Source organism: Palaemon carinicauda, chromosome 32 (assembly GCF_036898095.1).
Source record: "Palaemon carinicauda isolate YSFRI2023 chromosome 32, ASM3689809v2, whole genome shotgun sequence".
In the NCBI taxonomy this organism is placed as follows: Eukaryota; Metazoa; Arthropoda; class Malacostraca; order Decapoda; family Palaemonidae; genus Palaemon; species Palaemon carinicauda.
In genome coordinates this window covers 76,895,843-76,913,413 of record NC_090756.1, presented here as the reverse complement: position 1 = coordinate 76,913,413, position 17,571 = coordinate 76,895,843, and the positions used below count along the sequence as shown (strand labels likewise).

Here is a 17,571-nt window from a genome sequence, read left to right as displayed (position 1 = left end):
CCTCCGCGGTCATCCAAGGCACCGGAGGAAGCAGGAGGGCGTACCGGAACTGCATCACAATCGCTCGCCATTCATTCCTATTTCTAGCACGCTCTCTTGTCTCTCTCACATCTATCCTCCTATCACCCAGAGCTTCCTTCACTCCATCCATCCACTCAAACCTTGGCCTTCCTCTTGTACTTCTCCCATCAACTCTTGCATTCATCACCTTCTTTAGCAGACAGCCATTTTCCATTCTCTCAACATGGCCAACCCACCTCAACACATTCATATCCACTCTAGCTGCTAACTCATTTCTTACACCTGTTCTCACTCTCACCACTTCGTTCCTAACCCTATCTACTCGAGATACACCAGCCATACTCCTTAGACACTTCATCTCAAACACATTCAATTTCTGTCTCTCCGTCACTTTCATTCCCCACAACTCCGATCCATACATCACAGTTGGTACAATCACTTTCTCATATAGAACTCTCTCTATATTCATGCCCAACCCTCTATTTTTTACTACTCCCTTAACTGCCCCCAACACTTTGCAACCTTCATTCACTCTCTTGACGTACATCTGCTTCCACTCCACCATTTGCTGCAACAACAGACCCCAAGTACTTAAACTGATCCACCTCCTCAAGTAACTCTCCATTCAACATGACATTCAACCTTTCACCACCTTCCCTTCTCGTACATCTCATAACCTTACTCTTACCCACATTAACTCTCAACTTCCTTCTCTCACACACTCTTCCAAATTCTGTCACTAATCGGCCAAGCTTCTCTTCCACGTCTGCAACCAGTACAGTATCATCCGCAAACAACAACTGATTACCTCCCATTCATGGTCATTCTCTTCTACCAGTTTTAATCCTCGTCCAAGCACTCGAGCATTCACCTCTCTCACCACTCCATCAACATACAAGTTAAACAACCACGGCGACAGCACACATCCCTGTCTCAGCCCCACTCTCACCGGAAACCAATCACTCACTTCATTTCCTATCCTAACACATGCTTTACTACCTTGGTAGAAACTTTTCACTGCTTGCAACAACCTTCCACCAACTCCATATAACCTCATCACATTCCACATTGCTTCCCTATCAACTCTATCATACACTTTCTCCAGATCCACAAACGCAACATACACCTCCTTACCTTTTGCTAGATGTTTCTCGCATATCTGCCTAACTGTAAAAATCTGATTCATACAACCCCTACCTCTTCTAAAACCACCCTGTATTTCTAAGATTGCATTCTCTGTTTTATCCATGATACTATTAATCATTACTCTACCATACACTTTTCCAACTACGCTTAACAAACTAATACCTCTTGAATTACAACACTCATGCACATCTCCCTTACCCTTATATAGTGGTACAATACATGCACAAACCCAATCTACTGGTACCATTGACAACACAAAACACATATTAAACAATCTCACCAACCATTCAAGTACAGTCACACCCCCTACCTTCAAAATCTCAGCTCTCATACAACCCAAACCAGATGCTTTTCCTACTCTTGTTTCATCTAGTGCTCTCCTCACTTCATCTATTGTAATCTCTCTCTCATTCTCATCTCCCATCATTGGCACCTGCAACAGCAATTATGTCTGCCTCCCTATTATCCTCAACATTCAGTAAACTTTCCAAATATTCCGCCCATCTTTTCCTTGCCTCCTCTCCTTTGAACAACCTTCCATTTCCATCTTTCACTGTCTCTTCAATTCTTGAGCCAGCCTTCTTTACTCTCTTCACTTCTTTCCAAAACTACTTCTTATTCTCTTCATATGAATGACCCAATCCCTGACCCCTCCTCAGGTCAGCTGCCCTCTTTACCTCACGTACCTTGCGCTTTACGTCCACATTTTGCTCTCTATATTTTTCATACTTCTCTATACTATTACTCTGCACCCATTCTTCAAAAGCCCTCATTTTCTCTTCCACTTTTACCTTCACTCCTTCATTCCACCATTCACTGCCCTTCCTCATGCTGCCTCCAACAACCTTCTTGCCACACACATCACTTGCAATCCCAACAAAATTTTCTTTTACTAACTTCCACTCCTCCTCTAAATTGCCAGTTTCTCTTACTTTCAGTTCGTCATATATCATTTTCAACCTTTCCTGGTAATTATAATGAAGAGAATTTTATGTTTTGACCATGGATTAATTTTTCCATTCTTTCATTTTGACATGAGCGGGTTTTATTTGAGGCAATGGTTGAGTTCAAAAGATAACAGTTTTTTTTTAACTTTTCTTTACTTGGGAGTCGGAGAGATTGTGAACAACTACTTTACTGCCATCACACGATGGTGGTTTATTAAAACCACCTAATTTTGAAAAGTTTCTTTTAGCATGAGTTAGACAAACCTAGTTTTTGTATAATTCACAATCCCTACGAATACTATTTATATAATTAAATCATCAGTACAGAGTTGGACAAAGAAACATATGAAATGTCTTCTGAAATATTTTTAATTATTGTTAATAGAATTTCTTGTCAAATGGCTCTAAAGGACATAATCAGAGCCAAATACTTATGCATCGTGATGGAGGTTGGCCGGTAGTGCCAACAGTACACCTCACTCACTGCACTGTAAGCATTATTTGAGGATCTTAATTGCAACATTTCAGCACATAGCTTTTGCACTGACTTCTTAGTCTCCTACTTTACCTCCATTCCAGAATGTTTTCTTCTCTCTTGCTCTCCAACTCTTTACTTCATGATGAAAGAACAGCATCCCTAACCCCCTGTTGTACCACTGCTTTGAATAGCCTCCCAAGCCCTTGTGGAATTTTCAGTAGGAGAAAATATTTATGCAATGACTCATGATGCATAGGGATTGTTAATCCTTATCAATTGGAGACCACCTCAAAGAAATGGCTTTCTTCAAGAAGAGTTTGAAACTAAGGTTGGACAATAGCAAGACAATAAAATGACGATCCTGTAGAAAGTACTCCACCCAAGGCATAATGCACTGTATATCCTCTTTGCTTTACTGCCATGTATGTCCCCCACTTCCTCCTCCTCTTCCTCCTCCTCCTCCTCCTCCTCCTCCTCTCAGGTGTTAAGTAAATTGTTTTCTTCTCTACTTTTATCTTGATGGATGAGTCTATTATATATATATATATATATATATATATATATATATATATATATATATATATATATATATATATATATATATATATATATATAGAATTGCTAAAGCTCTTCTGTACAGTACTACAAGAGAAGTAATTAAAAATCAAAATTGAATATTTAAAGAATAGTAACACCAAAATAAATGTTTCAAATATAAACTACAAAAACCTTAACAAAACAAGAGGAAGAGAAATTTTCCCTATTCTTCATCGGGTATATTTTATGTGATATATTTGCCATTGTTATTCTTGGTTTATTTGTCATTGGCATTTTTTTTCATTAATTTGTGATGTTCACAATCTTTTAGTTATCTAGTATTTTTTTTAGACATTTAAAACTCAAGTAAACTAAACCTGGTGTTTTCAATTAGTGAAAACATATTCAGTTTGTTGCAGTCTTGCAGACGTCAACAAATTTTATTTACATATCTATCTTTGATTTTTTTAAAGAATATTTATAATAATAATTCTCTATAATTTTCAATTGTGTATACATACAGATTATCGTGGATTTCCAAATTTATATAAAATAAGCCTACCTCTGTATTTTAGAACCAACATCTCAGTTGTCATGGCAACAGAACGTAAACAAATCGTCGCTGTCTGATAGAACGCGACTTTGAATTGGTTTATTTACATGAAAATGTCACAGAACTTGTCTTCCTTCTGAGATTCAAGTGTACTTAACAGTGAAATATATATTTTACTCAAATATGTTTTAAAATGAAGTAATATATAATCTTTAAGATACAAATTTAGAAAAATGATGGTAAGTTATTTTACATCAGGGACTCCTTAATTTAGTAGAATAGCCAAGAGGTATCCCAAGACCGGTACCCTATGTTTTAACCTTAAAATGTACCGTAGTTATATACGGGGCTGTGGTTATTATCTTGCTGCTATTTTAACACTTAAATCTCATGATCTATTCCTTGCTATAAATATGCTACCATAGGCTTGATTCTTAATTCATAAATTTATTAAATTACATAAGTCATTGAAGCCACCACTTTGGGCCCTTGTAGATCAGCGGCCCGGTCATCCCGCCTGTATAGAAAATAGGAATTTAATTCCCACTTTCTAGTCATTTGTAAGATGTGGCTGCTTTACTACAAAAAATGTTTCCGTATTTCTGCAAAAAATCTACGGAGCCTTTGTATATCAACAGCCAGTTCCTCACGCGTTCATTAAAAATGGACATCAACTAACCTGAACTTTTCCCCCTAACCTACATGCCGTGTCCTTACCTACTTACCTAATGGGGGCGGGGGCTAACGCCCCTAACACTGCCGTATTCTAAGTTAGACAATAATATATACAGGTGACCGCTATCATACATACACCCCAAATCTACACAAGAACACCTCCTAACCTAAATGCGCCCACCTAACATAACCTACAAACCTTGTCCTTACCTACTTACCTAATAGGGGGGGCTAACGCCTCTAACACTGCCGTATTCTAAGTTAGACATAATAATACATACAGGTGACCGCTATCATACATACACCCCAAATCTACACAAGAACACCTAACCTAAATGCACCCCCCTAACATAACCTACAAGCCTTGTCCTTACCTAAAGCCCCCCTGCTAACCTCCTTACACTGGCGTGTTCTGAGTTTACGCTGTGTATGATTCATAACCCCTTTCACTCCTAGCATTGTAACTATCATATATCGTAAAGGAAAAATATTTTGCTAATAATAAGAAAGATTACACTTGTCCCAACAAACTACATTCACCCCTATATACAGTATTAACTTGAATTACTTCAGGTTCAGCTTCAGGGGGGATTCCTACCCGTTATAGCGGCGCCATTACTCGAAGTCCCTGTAATTGAAATTTTCTAATGTTATCAGTTTCTTTCCGAGGGACAACTGTTTTTTTGGTGGATTGGATGGACCGGAAATTGCCGAGGAAGGAATAGGGTGTTGGGACAGACCAGGACTTTTGTAATCATGGATATTGAGCTGGTAAACAACCCCCACTAATTCTAGGAATGCCTTCAGTTTACACCCAGTATCCTTCAAATAGCAATTTGGAATAATGTAAATAACAAAGTAGCTATCATACAAATTATTGTGGCCCTAATTTTGGTAGTACAGGTCTTTCAAGAACTCGCCACAGCGTTTTGATGGTCTTGGTGTGCACCCTAGGATCGTCCAGAGTAAAAGATTAACGTTGCGTTGTTGAAGAAATTTATCTTTGATAATACTACAAGCCTTTCAACAGTCCAAAATTAAGGTAGTTTTGGGATGAACAAATTCTAATAATATTGGGATCTATGTCTCCTCCAAACGATCCTCGTCAACCCTGAAGATACTCGTATGTTTCCCGGTCAATCCCGCCGAACACCTATTTTCCATCGACCCTGCCACCAACATTGTATTTCCGCTTGCCGAACTTACTCTTGTCCATTTCGACAACATGTCCTCGTCTGCCAATTTCTACTGTCCATCATTAAAATGTCCACACGTCTCGAAAGAAGATATACCAGTCCACGAGCGTATATGATACAAACACTTTGTAGATGGGGGCCAATTATGTTCTTGGATATTCTATATGGAAAACATGCTTAAATAAGTAATAAATTTTTGCAAGATAGTTTTGAACGTGGGAAAAAGCTTCCAATTTTTTTAGGGGCAACATTTTTATGGCAATAACTGTTAGAACACTTCCAAAAATACTTTTGTTTGCCATAGTTCGAGGATTTTCCGTCATATTTAAAAAGCATTTCCCCAATACTACGCCGTAAGCAATCACTGGAATAATCTTCAAGGATTCCATTTTATACAAATAAAGAGTAAATTCATTATACTCTTGGTAAAAAATTCAATATTTTGATTAATCAAATTGAAAAAGGATTCATGTGTATCTTCGTACTGATATGTTGCCATCTTCGCGTCTTGTTGGTTAAGAATGAGCATCTCCGAACGTTGATTGATGCTCTCATTTTGGAAATATGGAATTCTGATTGGATAAAAAAGCCCTCTGGCAATTTCCCAGGTCAAGTGGGGTCTGATTGGGCAGTTTCAAATTGCTAAGACTGCCAATTAGTTTTTTATTCTGCCACTAAAGTGGTGTTGCATTGATCAAAATACCATCTTAAGTGAATTCTACGGACTAAGGGGGAGAGAATGTGCCTGTCAGCATACAGGGCTTGTTCGAATAATAAATTTCACGGCAATTTTGATGGTTGTCACAATTGTTCTATTTGTATCTGTTACAGTACCTATTTACTTGGTCATGACTGTCATCATTATGCATGCAGGTAGCCACTATCATACATACATCTAATAAGATTCATGATAATGTTAATATATGATACTTTAATTATTAACAAAATTGGAATGTAAAGAGAGTTCCATATGAGAAAATGATTGTACCAACTGTGATGTATGGATCGGAGTTGTGGGGAATGGAAGTGACGGAGAGACAGAAATTGAATGTGTTTGAGATGAAGTGTCTAAGGAGTATGGCTGGTGTATCTCGAGTAGATAGAGTTAGGAACGAAGTGGTGAGGGTGAGAACGTGTGTAAGAAATAAGTTAGCAGCTAGAGTGGATATGAATGTGTTGAGGTGGTTTGGCCATGTTGAGAGAATGGAAAATGGCTGTCTGCTAAAGAAGGTGATGAATGCAAGAGTTGATGGGAGAAGTACAAGAGGAAGGCCAAGGTTTGGGTGGATGGATGGTGTGAAGAAAGCTCTGGGTGATAGGAGGATAGATGTGAGAGAGGCAAGAGAGCGTGCTAGAAATAGGAATGAATGGCGAGCGATTGTGACACAGTTCCGGTAGGCCCTGCTGCTTCCTCCGGTGCCTTATATGACCGCGGAGGTAGCAGCAGTAGGGGACTCAGCAGTATGAAGCTTCATCTGTGGTGGAAATGTGGAAGGTTGGGCTGTGGCACCCTAGCAGTATCAGCTGAACTCGGCCGAGTCCCTGGTTAGGCTGGAGGAACGTAGAGAGTAGAGGTCCACTTTTTTGTTTTGTTTCTTGTTGATGTCGGCTACCCCCCAAAATTGGGGGAAGTGTCTTTGGTATATGGATGGATGGAATTTTCTATAAGAAATGGGTACATTTATAGATTGTTGGGTTACCAGGCCTGCTGCTTGCATAGAAAACAAAAATCCTTCCTATCATTGTCACCCATATTTTATTGTACTCTATCTACGAAGATGTTGGTAAATGAAGTAATGCTAATTATTCTCTTAATGGTCTTTTTTCTTCCGTCGCTCGCTACGCTTGCAATTAACCATTTTACCCCCGGGGTATTTGGAAATTTCCAACCCTTAACCCCCAAGGGGTTATTTTTTTCCCAGCACATTTTGCAGTGTTTTTTTTTTTTTTTTTAAATTGCTCTAACAGCCTTAATGTCAGTCATGTTGAAATAACGAGAAACTCTTTGAAAAAACACTGTGGCCAAACAAATTCAACTTGCTCGCAATTCCAAAAACAGAAGGATGACCTGGTGAGCGCGAGTGGTGGGTGTCGGTAGGGTAACCCAACTGTATTCTCTAGGGCCTGTCACGGCCCTCCCCCTTTGATGAAGGGATTATCTAAATGGAAGACAGCCTGTGAATAGTGTTTTACAAACGCCCTTGTTAGATATACGACACCAACAAGGTGCTCGCACGAGGGTTGTACCCTCTGCATTCCATGCTTTTAATTTTCTCTGGTATATTTGGAAGATTTATATCAGAAAAAGTACAAAGAAGGACTTTTCACCGGCCGTCACAGGTCTCTCCCCAGATATAGATTTTTCCTTCGTCAAAATCCCTTAATTTTTGTCATAAAGAGGTCAGGGTGGTCTCATTCTCTTGGAAAATGCCTGAATTTTCTCAAAAAATTATCAAAAAATCTGAAAAACAAATTTTTGTAGTATTTTTTTGCAAGGACGTACCGTTACGTCTATGGGGGTAAAGGGGTGGCTTTTGTGAAACGTACCAGTACGTCCTTTGGGGGTGAAAGGGTTAAACATTATTTTATTGCTTCTCTGTCCTGGCAAACGGTACATGTTGTGCTACATGCGTTAGCCAAGTGGGCGAGTATTTTGGAGGACCAAAAATCAGTGACCCAACGTTATACACACTCCCCAGGAAATGGACAAGTGCTGGCAACTTTAATTTCTAGTCATATACACAAACCATACATTTTTCTTACTCGCTATCTTGTGTTTTATGCATTTTTGATCATGATTATTTGGGCAAACCACCCATTTATGATTTATATTTTGGACCCCTATATATGAAGACAATTATGGTGGATCCCAGTGTGAAACTAGGGATTTTGGATGGGGAAATGCCAAAAACAAGTTACTTGCAGCCATAACAATAGTCAGAAATGTTGGAACAATATATGGTTCATGTAAGTGCCATCAAAGTGCCATAACTTTAAAAGTTATGACTAAAAATCACATTTAAAAATTGAAATAAACACAAGATCACCAGGTATCGTACCTAACCTTCAAGCTGTATTCTTACCTACTGGTCTGAGACTTTCCCTTAGACGGCCGTATTCTTACCTACCTCCCCTTGGACCGTCATATATTTAGCTTACCCTAAGATTAAGTCTCAACCCTGTGAGTGCCTCCCCAACCACTTCACACCTGGCGAGGTAACATTAAGTCCTGGTATAATTTTGTAAAACTAGTTTCATATCGTATTTCATACAAAGATAAACACCATTATTAAACATTTTTATTACTCCTCTGTTCTGGTAAGCGATACATCTCTGTGTGTCAATATTAAAGTATCATAAGTAGGTATGTTTGCAGTATTCCTCACCTTCAATTGTTCCGTAACTGAAATACAAACCTTAGCTATTTAATATGGGTAATTACTTTCGGCGTTGCTGAAATTACGAGCCATTAGAATTTTAACGAGAGTTTACTACCCCCATCGCTAGTTAGTGGCGGGTAGGGAAGGTAGCTTGCTCCCCCCCCCCCCCTCACACACACCTGTGCTGAGCTCACTTTGCTCTCGGCTCGGGTGCTAGACGGACGTGTCCGCTGTCACCCTCGCCTTCTGACAGCCATTTTCTAATCTTTTGTTTGCTTTTTCTTTGACAGAGTGTTTGTGAAGTTGGCCTCTGCGATGTGAAAGTGTCCTGGTTTACCTGACCGCCCTTGTGGTACCTATATGTCGGCAGTCGAAACGGACCCTCACACCTTGTGTCCTTACTGTAGGGGCCAACGGTGTGATAAGAGTAATGTATGTGGTGAGTGCAGGGAGTGGTCTACTGTACCTCCCAGTGGGAGAGGTTTTCCCGGCGCCGGAAGATGTCCAGGCTGGATATTTCTCCTTCGAAGATTTCTTTGAAAGGAGAAAATCACAAGGTCTCTTTTTCCATGCCCCAAACCTCCTCCGAAGCTCTCACTCGATCGGTTTCTTCCAAGAGGCCGTCGAGTGGTAGCATAGGTCGCATTTCTGTTGACCGATCTCAGGATTTGGGAGAGGGAGTTGGCTCCCATAGCGAAGCAGCTCCTCCTCCCCCGGGGGAGGATTTTAATGTAAATGTTAATGTCGATGTTACTAATAATGATTTGTTGCAGCTTTGGGCTTCCTTGGGGCTTGAGGGTTCGCCCTCCAAGGAAGCCTTGTTTGACATGATCAAATTGGGAACAGCTGTCAAACAGTCGCCGACTTTAGCAGAGGTTGATCCTCTGTCTATCGTCGATGTTGTTGTGGCAGAGGCTTCTGATGAGTTGTATCAAACCTCTGCTCCTGATGTTGCTGATGTAGCTGAAGGCTTAGTTCCCCCCTCCGAACATCCTTTGAGGGAGGAACTAAGTCCAACGGTCTCTCCTGTAGGTGATTCTCCCCCTCGGGGAGTTCACTAACAGAGACTCCTCTTCGGAGGACTGCTGATGGTAAGCCTGGTGACCCCACAGCCCCCAGAGGGCATATAAGGCGTAAAGCTCGCCTTCCTCTTCGCTTCCTTCACCTCATAAGGGTGTTAGGAGGCGCCTCTTCAGTTCATCATCGCCGCAGTCCGCCGCAGAGGAACCTCGCCGTTGTTCACCGACCCTTCCAGATACATCCCTGGACCTATCAATAGATCGTTCGCGATCTCCTTCGGTGGAAGGTCGTCCTTGCAAAGGACACGCTGACCTCTCACCAGCCAGACCTGTTGACCTACCGTCGCCGTTCCTGACCACTGATGCGCTGTGGGTGCCCACGAACCCTGTTTTTAAACGGGCAGCGGTCCCTTCGGGGCACAAGGGACTTTCACACAATGTGTCTAAGTCCTTTAAGAGCCAGGTATCCCCTACGCTCCAGTGCGCAAGCGCTCTCCAGCTGCTGTTCCTGATATAGCGCACCAGCGCTCACCTGCTCGCCAGCGCGCCACAGCCCGCCCTCATCCTGATGTGCATCATGCGTGCCCACGTTCTCCTGCACGCCAACGATCTCCTGCGCGCCCACGATCTTCTGATCTGGGTGCAAAGGGGAAGATATCTTCTTCCCCTGCTAGCCAGTGCTCTCCAACGCGCCATCAAACACCGACGCGCCATTGGACCCCGCCTCCTCGCCATCCTTCACCTATGCGCCATCGCGCGCAGTCTCCAACGTGCGCCCTCCTGTTGTTCCTGATGTGAGCCCTCTTGCTCGCCCTGCGCGCCCTCCTGTTGTTCCTGGTGTGTGCCCTCTTGCGCGCCCGCGCGCACAGGGGATACATCCCCTGTGCGCGCGCCCAACGTTATCGCCCTCACGGGCTCTTCGGGATCCTGCGCGCGAACAATCGCCTCAGTGCGTGCAAGCCCTCTGCAATCCCCGGAACGCGCCCCTGCGTGCCCTCGCCATCGCCGGCTCGCGATCCAGGCAAAATTCTATTGCGTGAGTGCCAGCGCCATCCCACGCGGGAGGCTGCAGGACAACGCGCGGGCAGGTCATCATCATCGCGTCCCCCCCCCCGCAAGAGCAGAACAGGGCGGGAGAACTCCGGATAGGTCTAGGAACTCTCTTTCTTCGTTTCAGGCAGACCCTACTTTGGTTTCTACAGTACTCCTAGGGATCGAACGATCCTCTTCCCTCCAAAGGAAGTCTCTGACAGCGTAGCTGTCAGTCGGCAGCCCTGGTTTGGGTCCCTTGTCAGAGCAATCATGCAGGCTTTTAAGCCTGCTTTCTCTGAGTTGGGCCACAAATCAGTGGCACTTTCGACTCCCCTGAAGAGGAAGAGAGGAGTAGCAGACGTGGTGACTTCTCCAAGGGCTAAGCTGACTCCTAGGAGGTCTTTGAGGAAGGTCTCCTCCCCCCCCAGACTTTCTCTCCCTCCCCTTCGGACGAGGATTTCCCGTCCTCAGGGGATTCACGTGATGTGAGGCGAACTCCCATCGCACCAATGAGGGAACCCCACCTTGCGCAGAGAAGTCTTCTCGGGTAGGGGTGGAGAAGAGCCTCCCACCATCTCTGTTGGAGTCCTTTATCCCTCCCAGGAGGCAGTCGAAGGACTCTAAGACTATTCCGAAGTCGTCCTCAAGGATTAGACCAGAGCCAGCCAAACCCGCGGAGAACATCCACGAGTCCCCCCAAGAAGAGCCTATGGAGACAGGAGACTTCGCTGCCAGCCCTTCAGGAGGAGAGCTACAGGAGTCAGAGCATGCGTTCTGGCAGGTTCTGACCCTGATGAGGAATCTCAATGGGTTTGCAGATCCAGAGATTCCTCCTCGTGAGGGCAAGGACACGGTCTTGGACCGAGTCTTTGGTACTCAAAAACCCTCTAGGGCCAGCACGGCCTTGCCTTGGTCCCAAGGGTTTAAGAGTGCCAGAGATAAGGTCGAGGGCCAGCTCTCCGAGCTTTCCTCCTCGAGCCGTTCCAGCGCCGGCAACAAACTCCTCCCGCCTCCTCGTGTCCATCAGAGGAGGTACTTCGACATCATGGAGGAGTCTTGTTTAGCTCTTCCCTTACACCACTCTTTGGAAGAGCTTACCAGGGGAGTCCCTCTAGAGAGACTCTCCAACCGGCAATTGTCTTTCTCGGCTACGGTGATCCTCAGCCAGGAGAAGGTAGTGAAGTGTGCCATGCAGGCAACTTCGTGGTTGGACATCTGGCTAGGGTCTCTCGGCATCCTGTTACGATCTGAGGACTTGTCCAAAGAGAGTACCAGGAAGGCCTTGGAGACCTTTCTACTTTCAGGCACTCGTACCATCGAGTTTCTAGCCCACCAAGTCTCGAATTTGTGGGCTAATACCATCTTGAAGCGTCGAGATGCGGTGTCAAAGATTCCACCAGAAGTTCCCCAGCACTGAGGTCAGCAGGCTCAGACATTCTTCCATCTTGGGGAGGAATTTGTTTGAGCTTAAGGACGTGGAACAGGCGGCTGAGAGGTGGAGGAAGTCCAACCAGGACTCTCTCCTACATAGGGCTTTAACATCGAATCCCTATAAACCTCCAGCAACCCAACACCCACGCCCTACCAAGACCACGAAGCCGGAAGCGGCAGCGAAGACAACGGTGTCAAAGCCCTTTCCTGTCAAGGAAAAGAAAGGGAAAAAGTCCTCCAGGGGAAGGAAAAATTCTAGAGGGAGTGGCCGAGGCCGCAAACGCTAGGATTGGCAGTCCCCCTGCATGTCCACCAGTGGGGGGATGCCTACAAAGTTGCGCAAGCAGGTGGCAGCAACTCGGGGACGATTTCCGTAATCAGTCAGGGGTATCGCGTCCCGTTCATAACATCTCTACCTCCCCTGACAGCGAATCCAGTGTCGTTGAGCTCCCTTGCCATGGGATCGACAAGGGGGCAAGCCCTTCGGGCAGAAGTCGAGACCATGTTGAAGAAGGGCGCTCGATGGGTCCCCAGGCTTCTTCAGTCGACTCTTTCTTGTAAAGAAGGCGTCTGGAGGCTGGAGACCAGTCATCGACCTCTCAGCTCTGAACACGTTTGTCAAGCAGACCCCGTTCAGCATGGAGACGGCAGACACGGTCAGACTTGCAGTGAGACCGCAAGACTTCATGTGTACCCTGGACCTGAAGGACGCGTACTTCCAGATCCCAGTCCATCCGTCTTCAAGGAAGTACTTAAGATTCAGCCTAGGCAACAAGATCTACCAGTTCAAGGTGCTGTGTTTCGGTCTCTCGACAGCACCTCAGGTTTTCACCAGAGTGTTCACCCTAATATCATTGTGGGCACACAGGATCGGCATCCGTCTCCTCCATTGTCTGGACGACTGGCTGATCCTAGCAGACTTGAAGTCAGCCCTTCTTCGATACCGAGACAAACTTCTGGGACTTTGCCAAGATCTGGGGATCATGGTAATTCTCGAGAAGTCTTCTCTGCTTCCTACTCAAAGAATGGTATATCTAGGCATGATCATAGACACCAATCTCCACAAAGCCTTCCAATCAGACGACAGAATAGCAAGGCTGAGGAGGGTCGCGAGTCTTTTCCTCAGACAAGAAGAACTCCCAGCCCAATCGTGGTTACGTCTCCTTGGTCACCTCTCATCCTTGGCCCGTCTAGTTCCCAACGGTTGCCTCAGAATAAGATCTCTGCAATGGCGACTCAAGTCCCAATGGAATCAAGGACATGATCCCTATGGGTCCTGCGGAACGGACGGACCTTCAGTGGTGGGTGACAGACGAGAACCTACGAAGGGGAGTGGATCTTCTCGTCCTCCCCCTAGACTTGATATTGTTTTTGGACGCATCAAAGAAAGGGTGGGGGCCTACGTTCTGAACCACAGGACCTCAGGCCTGTGGTTAGAATCAGAAAAGTGCCTCCATATAAATCTACTAGAAATGAAGGCCGTATTCCTGGCCCTTCAACAGTTCCAACAATACCTGGCGAGTCACTTTGTGGTGGTGATGAGCGACAACACCACAGTAGTGGCTTACATTAACAAGCAGGGAGGTACCTTTTCAGAGCAGCTATCCCATCTCGCAGTAGAGATACTGAGATGGACCGAAGTTCACTCGATTCCACTATCGGCTCGCTTCATTCCAGGCAAGAGGAATGTGCTCGCCGACAGTCTGAGCAGAGAATCTCAGATAGTGAGTACCGAGTGGTCTTTGGATCATCTAGTAGCCAACAAAGTCCTGACTTTGTGGGGTTCTCCGACTGTGGATCTGTTCTCTACAGCTCTGAAATTCAAGCTTCCGCTGTACTGCTCCTCAGTCCCAGACCCCAAGGCTCTCTGGCAAGATGCTTTCCAACAACGGTGGGACAACATCAACATTTACGCCTTTCCCCCGTTCTGTCTGATGAGGAGGGTACTCAACAAGACCAGAATATCAGTCAATCTCTCGATGACCCTTATAGCTCCGCTATGGCATCACGCAGAATGGTTTCCAGACCTTCTGCAACTCCTAACGGAACTTCCGAGAGAACTCCCTCCACGACACGAGCTACTCAAACAACCACACGCCAACATCTTTCACAAAGCCGTAGCTTCGCTTCGACTTCTCGCCTGGAGACTATCCAGCTTCTCCTCACAGAGAGAGGATTTTCGCAACAGGTTACGAAAAGGATGTCTGGACACCTGCGAAGGTCATCCGCATCTGTCTACCAATCAAAGTGGAGAATTTTCTGTGGTTGGTGTCGTGGAAGGGGTATCTCTCCACTCAATGCCACTATTCCAGCAATAGCGGAGTTCTTCGTGTATTTGCGAGAAGAAATGCGCCTTTTAGTCTCAGCAGTGAAAGGCTATCGCTCAGCCTTAAGTGTAGCCTTCAGGCTCAAAGGAGTGGACATTTCTTCTTCTCTGGAACTTTCCCTACTCATACGAAGTTATGAACTTAACTGCCCTCAGTCAGAAGTGAGACCTCTTCCATGGAACGTGGTTCGAGTTCTCAGATCTCTTAAGAGACCTCCCTTCGAACCATTACGCCAGGCTTCAGATCGCCACCTGACTGGGAAGACGGTGTTCCTAATAGCTTTGGCCTCGGCCAAGCGAATCAGTGAACTTCATGGTCTCTCGTATGACATCGCCCATTCAAGGGGATGGGGGGAGTTAACGTTCAGATTCGTCCCTGAGTTTGTTGCTAAGTCTCAGAATCCGGGATTGCCAGACCCTCGTTTCGACTCTTTCCGGATCTCGAGTCTTCGTTCTGTAACAGATGACCCAGACCATCTCCTACTGTGCCCAGTAAGGAGTCTGAGGCTATATCTTAAAAGAACCGCTGCAGTTTGTCCCCAAGTGCAAGCATTGTTTGGACGCACTGGGAGGACAAAGAGAAGGGTTACCAAGAATACTATCTCAGCATGCATTCGTAGGGTAATCCATCTGTCCCTGAATCCAGACCCTCCTCCGTCACGTTGCCCTAGAACACATGATGTCAGGGGCGTAGCTACATCCCTGGCCTTCAAAAAGAACTTCTCAGTGACGCAGGTTCTACAAGCAGGGGTGTGGAAGCGTCAGACGACCTTCACAGCCCACTACCTGCAAGACGTGACCCACAGGAGGCTCGATACGTTCTCTATCGGCTCTGTGGTGGCTGCACAACAGCTGGTTTAAACCTCAGGCTCCTTAATGGACAAGTAGCAGAAGGTTGAGGGCATTGTTACCCAGTTTTAGTCTGCATGAATGAAAAGGTTTGTCTGGCCCTTATTCTTTTCTTCATCCTCCCCTCTCTTGGGGAAAGTAGCATCCTGGGTTCTCTGCACAGCTGACCTCGAACTACTGCAGGTAAACCATGTCTCTTTGTGTTCCTAGTATTAAGCTAATACTGTCACGTCCCCATACCCTGACGAGGTGGTATTGGGAGAGTCCTAGTCTACAAGTTTCCATCTAAAGAACTTCAGAACAACTTCCTAGGACGAGTCACACTTCGTTATACCTTCACACACAGCTTGCGCAGGCCGCAGTCCTTGCGTAGCAATGTTCTAGCGAGGTGCAGGGACTCCTTATTTCTTGGGTGGTGACACACTCAAATAACGAGTCTCCGGGCAAAGCCAAAAAGCCAGTACTGGCTGGGACGTCCACCCTTCCTAATGGGTGAGTCACCCCTATTAAATAGCGTGGTTTGTATTTCAGTTACGGAACAAATGACAAATTCTGAGATAATTTGTATTTTTCCTAACTATACAAACCTTAGCTATTTAATCAAACTTGCCAGCCCTATCCCCCTTGAAGTCCTACCTCCAAGCAAGGGTGTGTGTGAGGGGGAGGGGGGGGGTTTAGCAAGCTACCCTCCCCTACCCCCACTAACTAGCGGTGTGGGTAGTAAACCCTCGTTAAATTTTAATGGCTCGTCATTTCAGCTACGCCGAAAGTAATACCCTTATTAAATAGCTAAGGTTTGTATAGTTAGGAAAAATACAAGTTATCTACGAATTTGTCAAGTTTACCAATGGAAGACTGAGGGTGAGTTATTCTGCATTCGTTGCTTTCAATCGCTTTGGGGAGCTCTCTGTGTTTTTGTAATGACGTATTCACCAGCTGGTTTTTTTAACCAATTAAGAGCTTTCAAATGTCTCTGTACATGTTCCCGGATGTTGTTTGACAACAGCCATTTGTTCCGGCACAATTTACAAATCATTCCTCTCTTTACAATGGAGATATATTTCGGTGACAACTTAAACCATTCTTAAGACTTTTAAGAGAGGTGTAAGAACTCACCGCTAGTTAGCAAGGAGGTAAGGGGTGGGGTGAACTAGTTACCCCGCTCACACCCGCCCTAGTAACAATGCGTCACTTTCGTTCTCTCCCGCAAAACCTTTACTCTGTTACGAGTAAAGACAAATGGCCTAAAGCTTAAAACTTTCCCTCTCTCTTTCAGAGAGTGCATCCTGTAAGAATTTAGTCTGTGGAATTGTCCAGGCATAGAAGGGCGCCATTGCGGCACCTTCATGTCAGCTAAGGAGACCAATCCTCATGACCTCTGTCCTGTGTATAGGGGTAACTCCTGTTCACAGGCATCTCCTTGTGATGAGTGTAGGGAGCCTCCCTCCTAGCTGTAGTGATATGGTAGGTGGCGGAAGAAGAAGGCAAAGAGGGATTCTTCACTTTCGAGTTCATCCTCGAAAACGTAGAAACCTCACCATCTGGCTCCGCCGGCTCATTCTTATCACTCTGTCTCTGCTTGATCTGTGTCCTCTGGGGATTGGTCAATTATGATTGGTGGCCCTTTGACCCCCAGACAAACTTATGGTTCTAAAGTCTCTGTTGTTTCCCCTAGAAAAGTAGTGCCAAGTTTGGCCATGGGGGAGGCTCTCTCCGCTGACGCAGTGTGTCAGCTTTGGTCTCCCTTGGGGCTTGCTGGTTCCCTGTGCAAGGAACAGCTGCATGAGAGCCTTTAGTTGGGAACACAGCGGGAGCTCATAGCTGCCTAACCAGGGATGGATTTCAATCCTCCCCGCGAGACTCCGGAGATCTTGTACCGAAAGAGTCTCTCATGTCTCTGGTTGTTGTGATCTCAGGATCTGCTTTCCCATCCCTCCAGGGTGATCCCAGGAACTAGCTTCGGCCATGTTCCGGTGACAGC

General features: G+C 45.3%; 1 protein-coding gene across 2 annotated transcripts in view; it reads left to right on the top strand.

Moving 5' to 3' along the window:
* The first annotated feature begins 3,774 nt into the window (after positions 1-3,774).
* LOC137625784 (coiled-coil and C2 domain-containing protein 2A-like) overlaps positions 3,775-17,571 on the top strand; it is a 165,625-nt gene continuing 151,828 nt past the window's right edge. For both annotated transcript variants that reach the window (XR_011040898.1, XM_068356673.1), the window contains exon 1: positions 3,775-3,921. Coding sequence is in view for 1 of the 2 variants with exons in the window: in XM_068356673.1 (XP_068212774.1) it covers positions 3,916-3,921 (6 nt within the window). In the remaining variant the exon portion in view is untranslated. The remainder of the gene's footprint in view (positions 3,922-17,571) is intronic.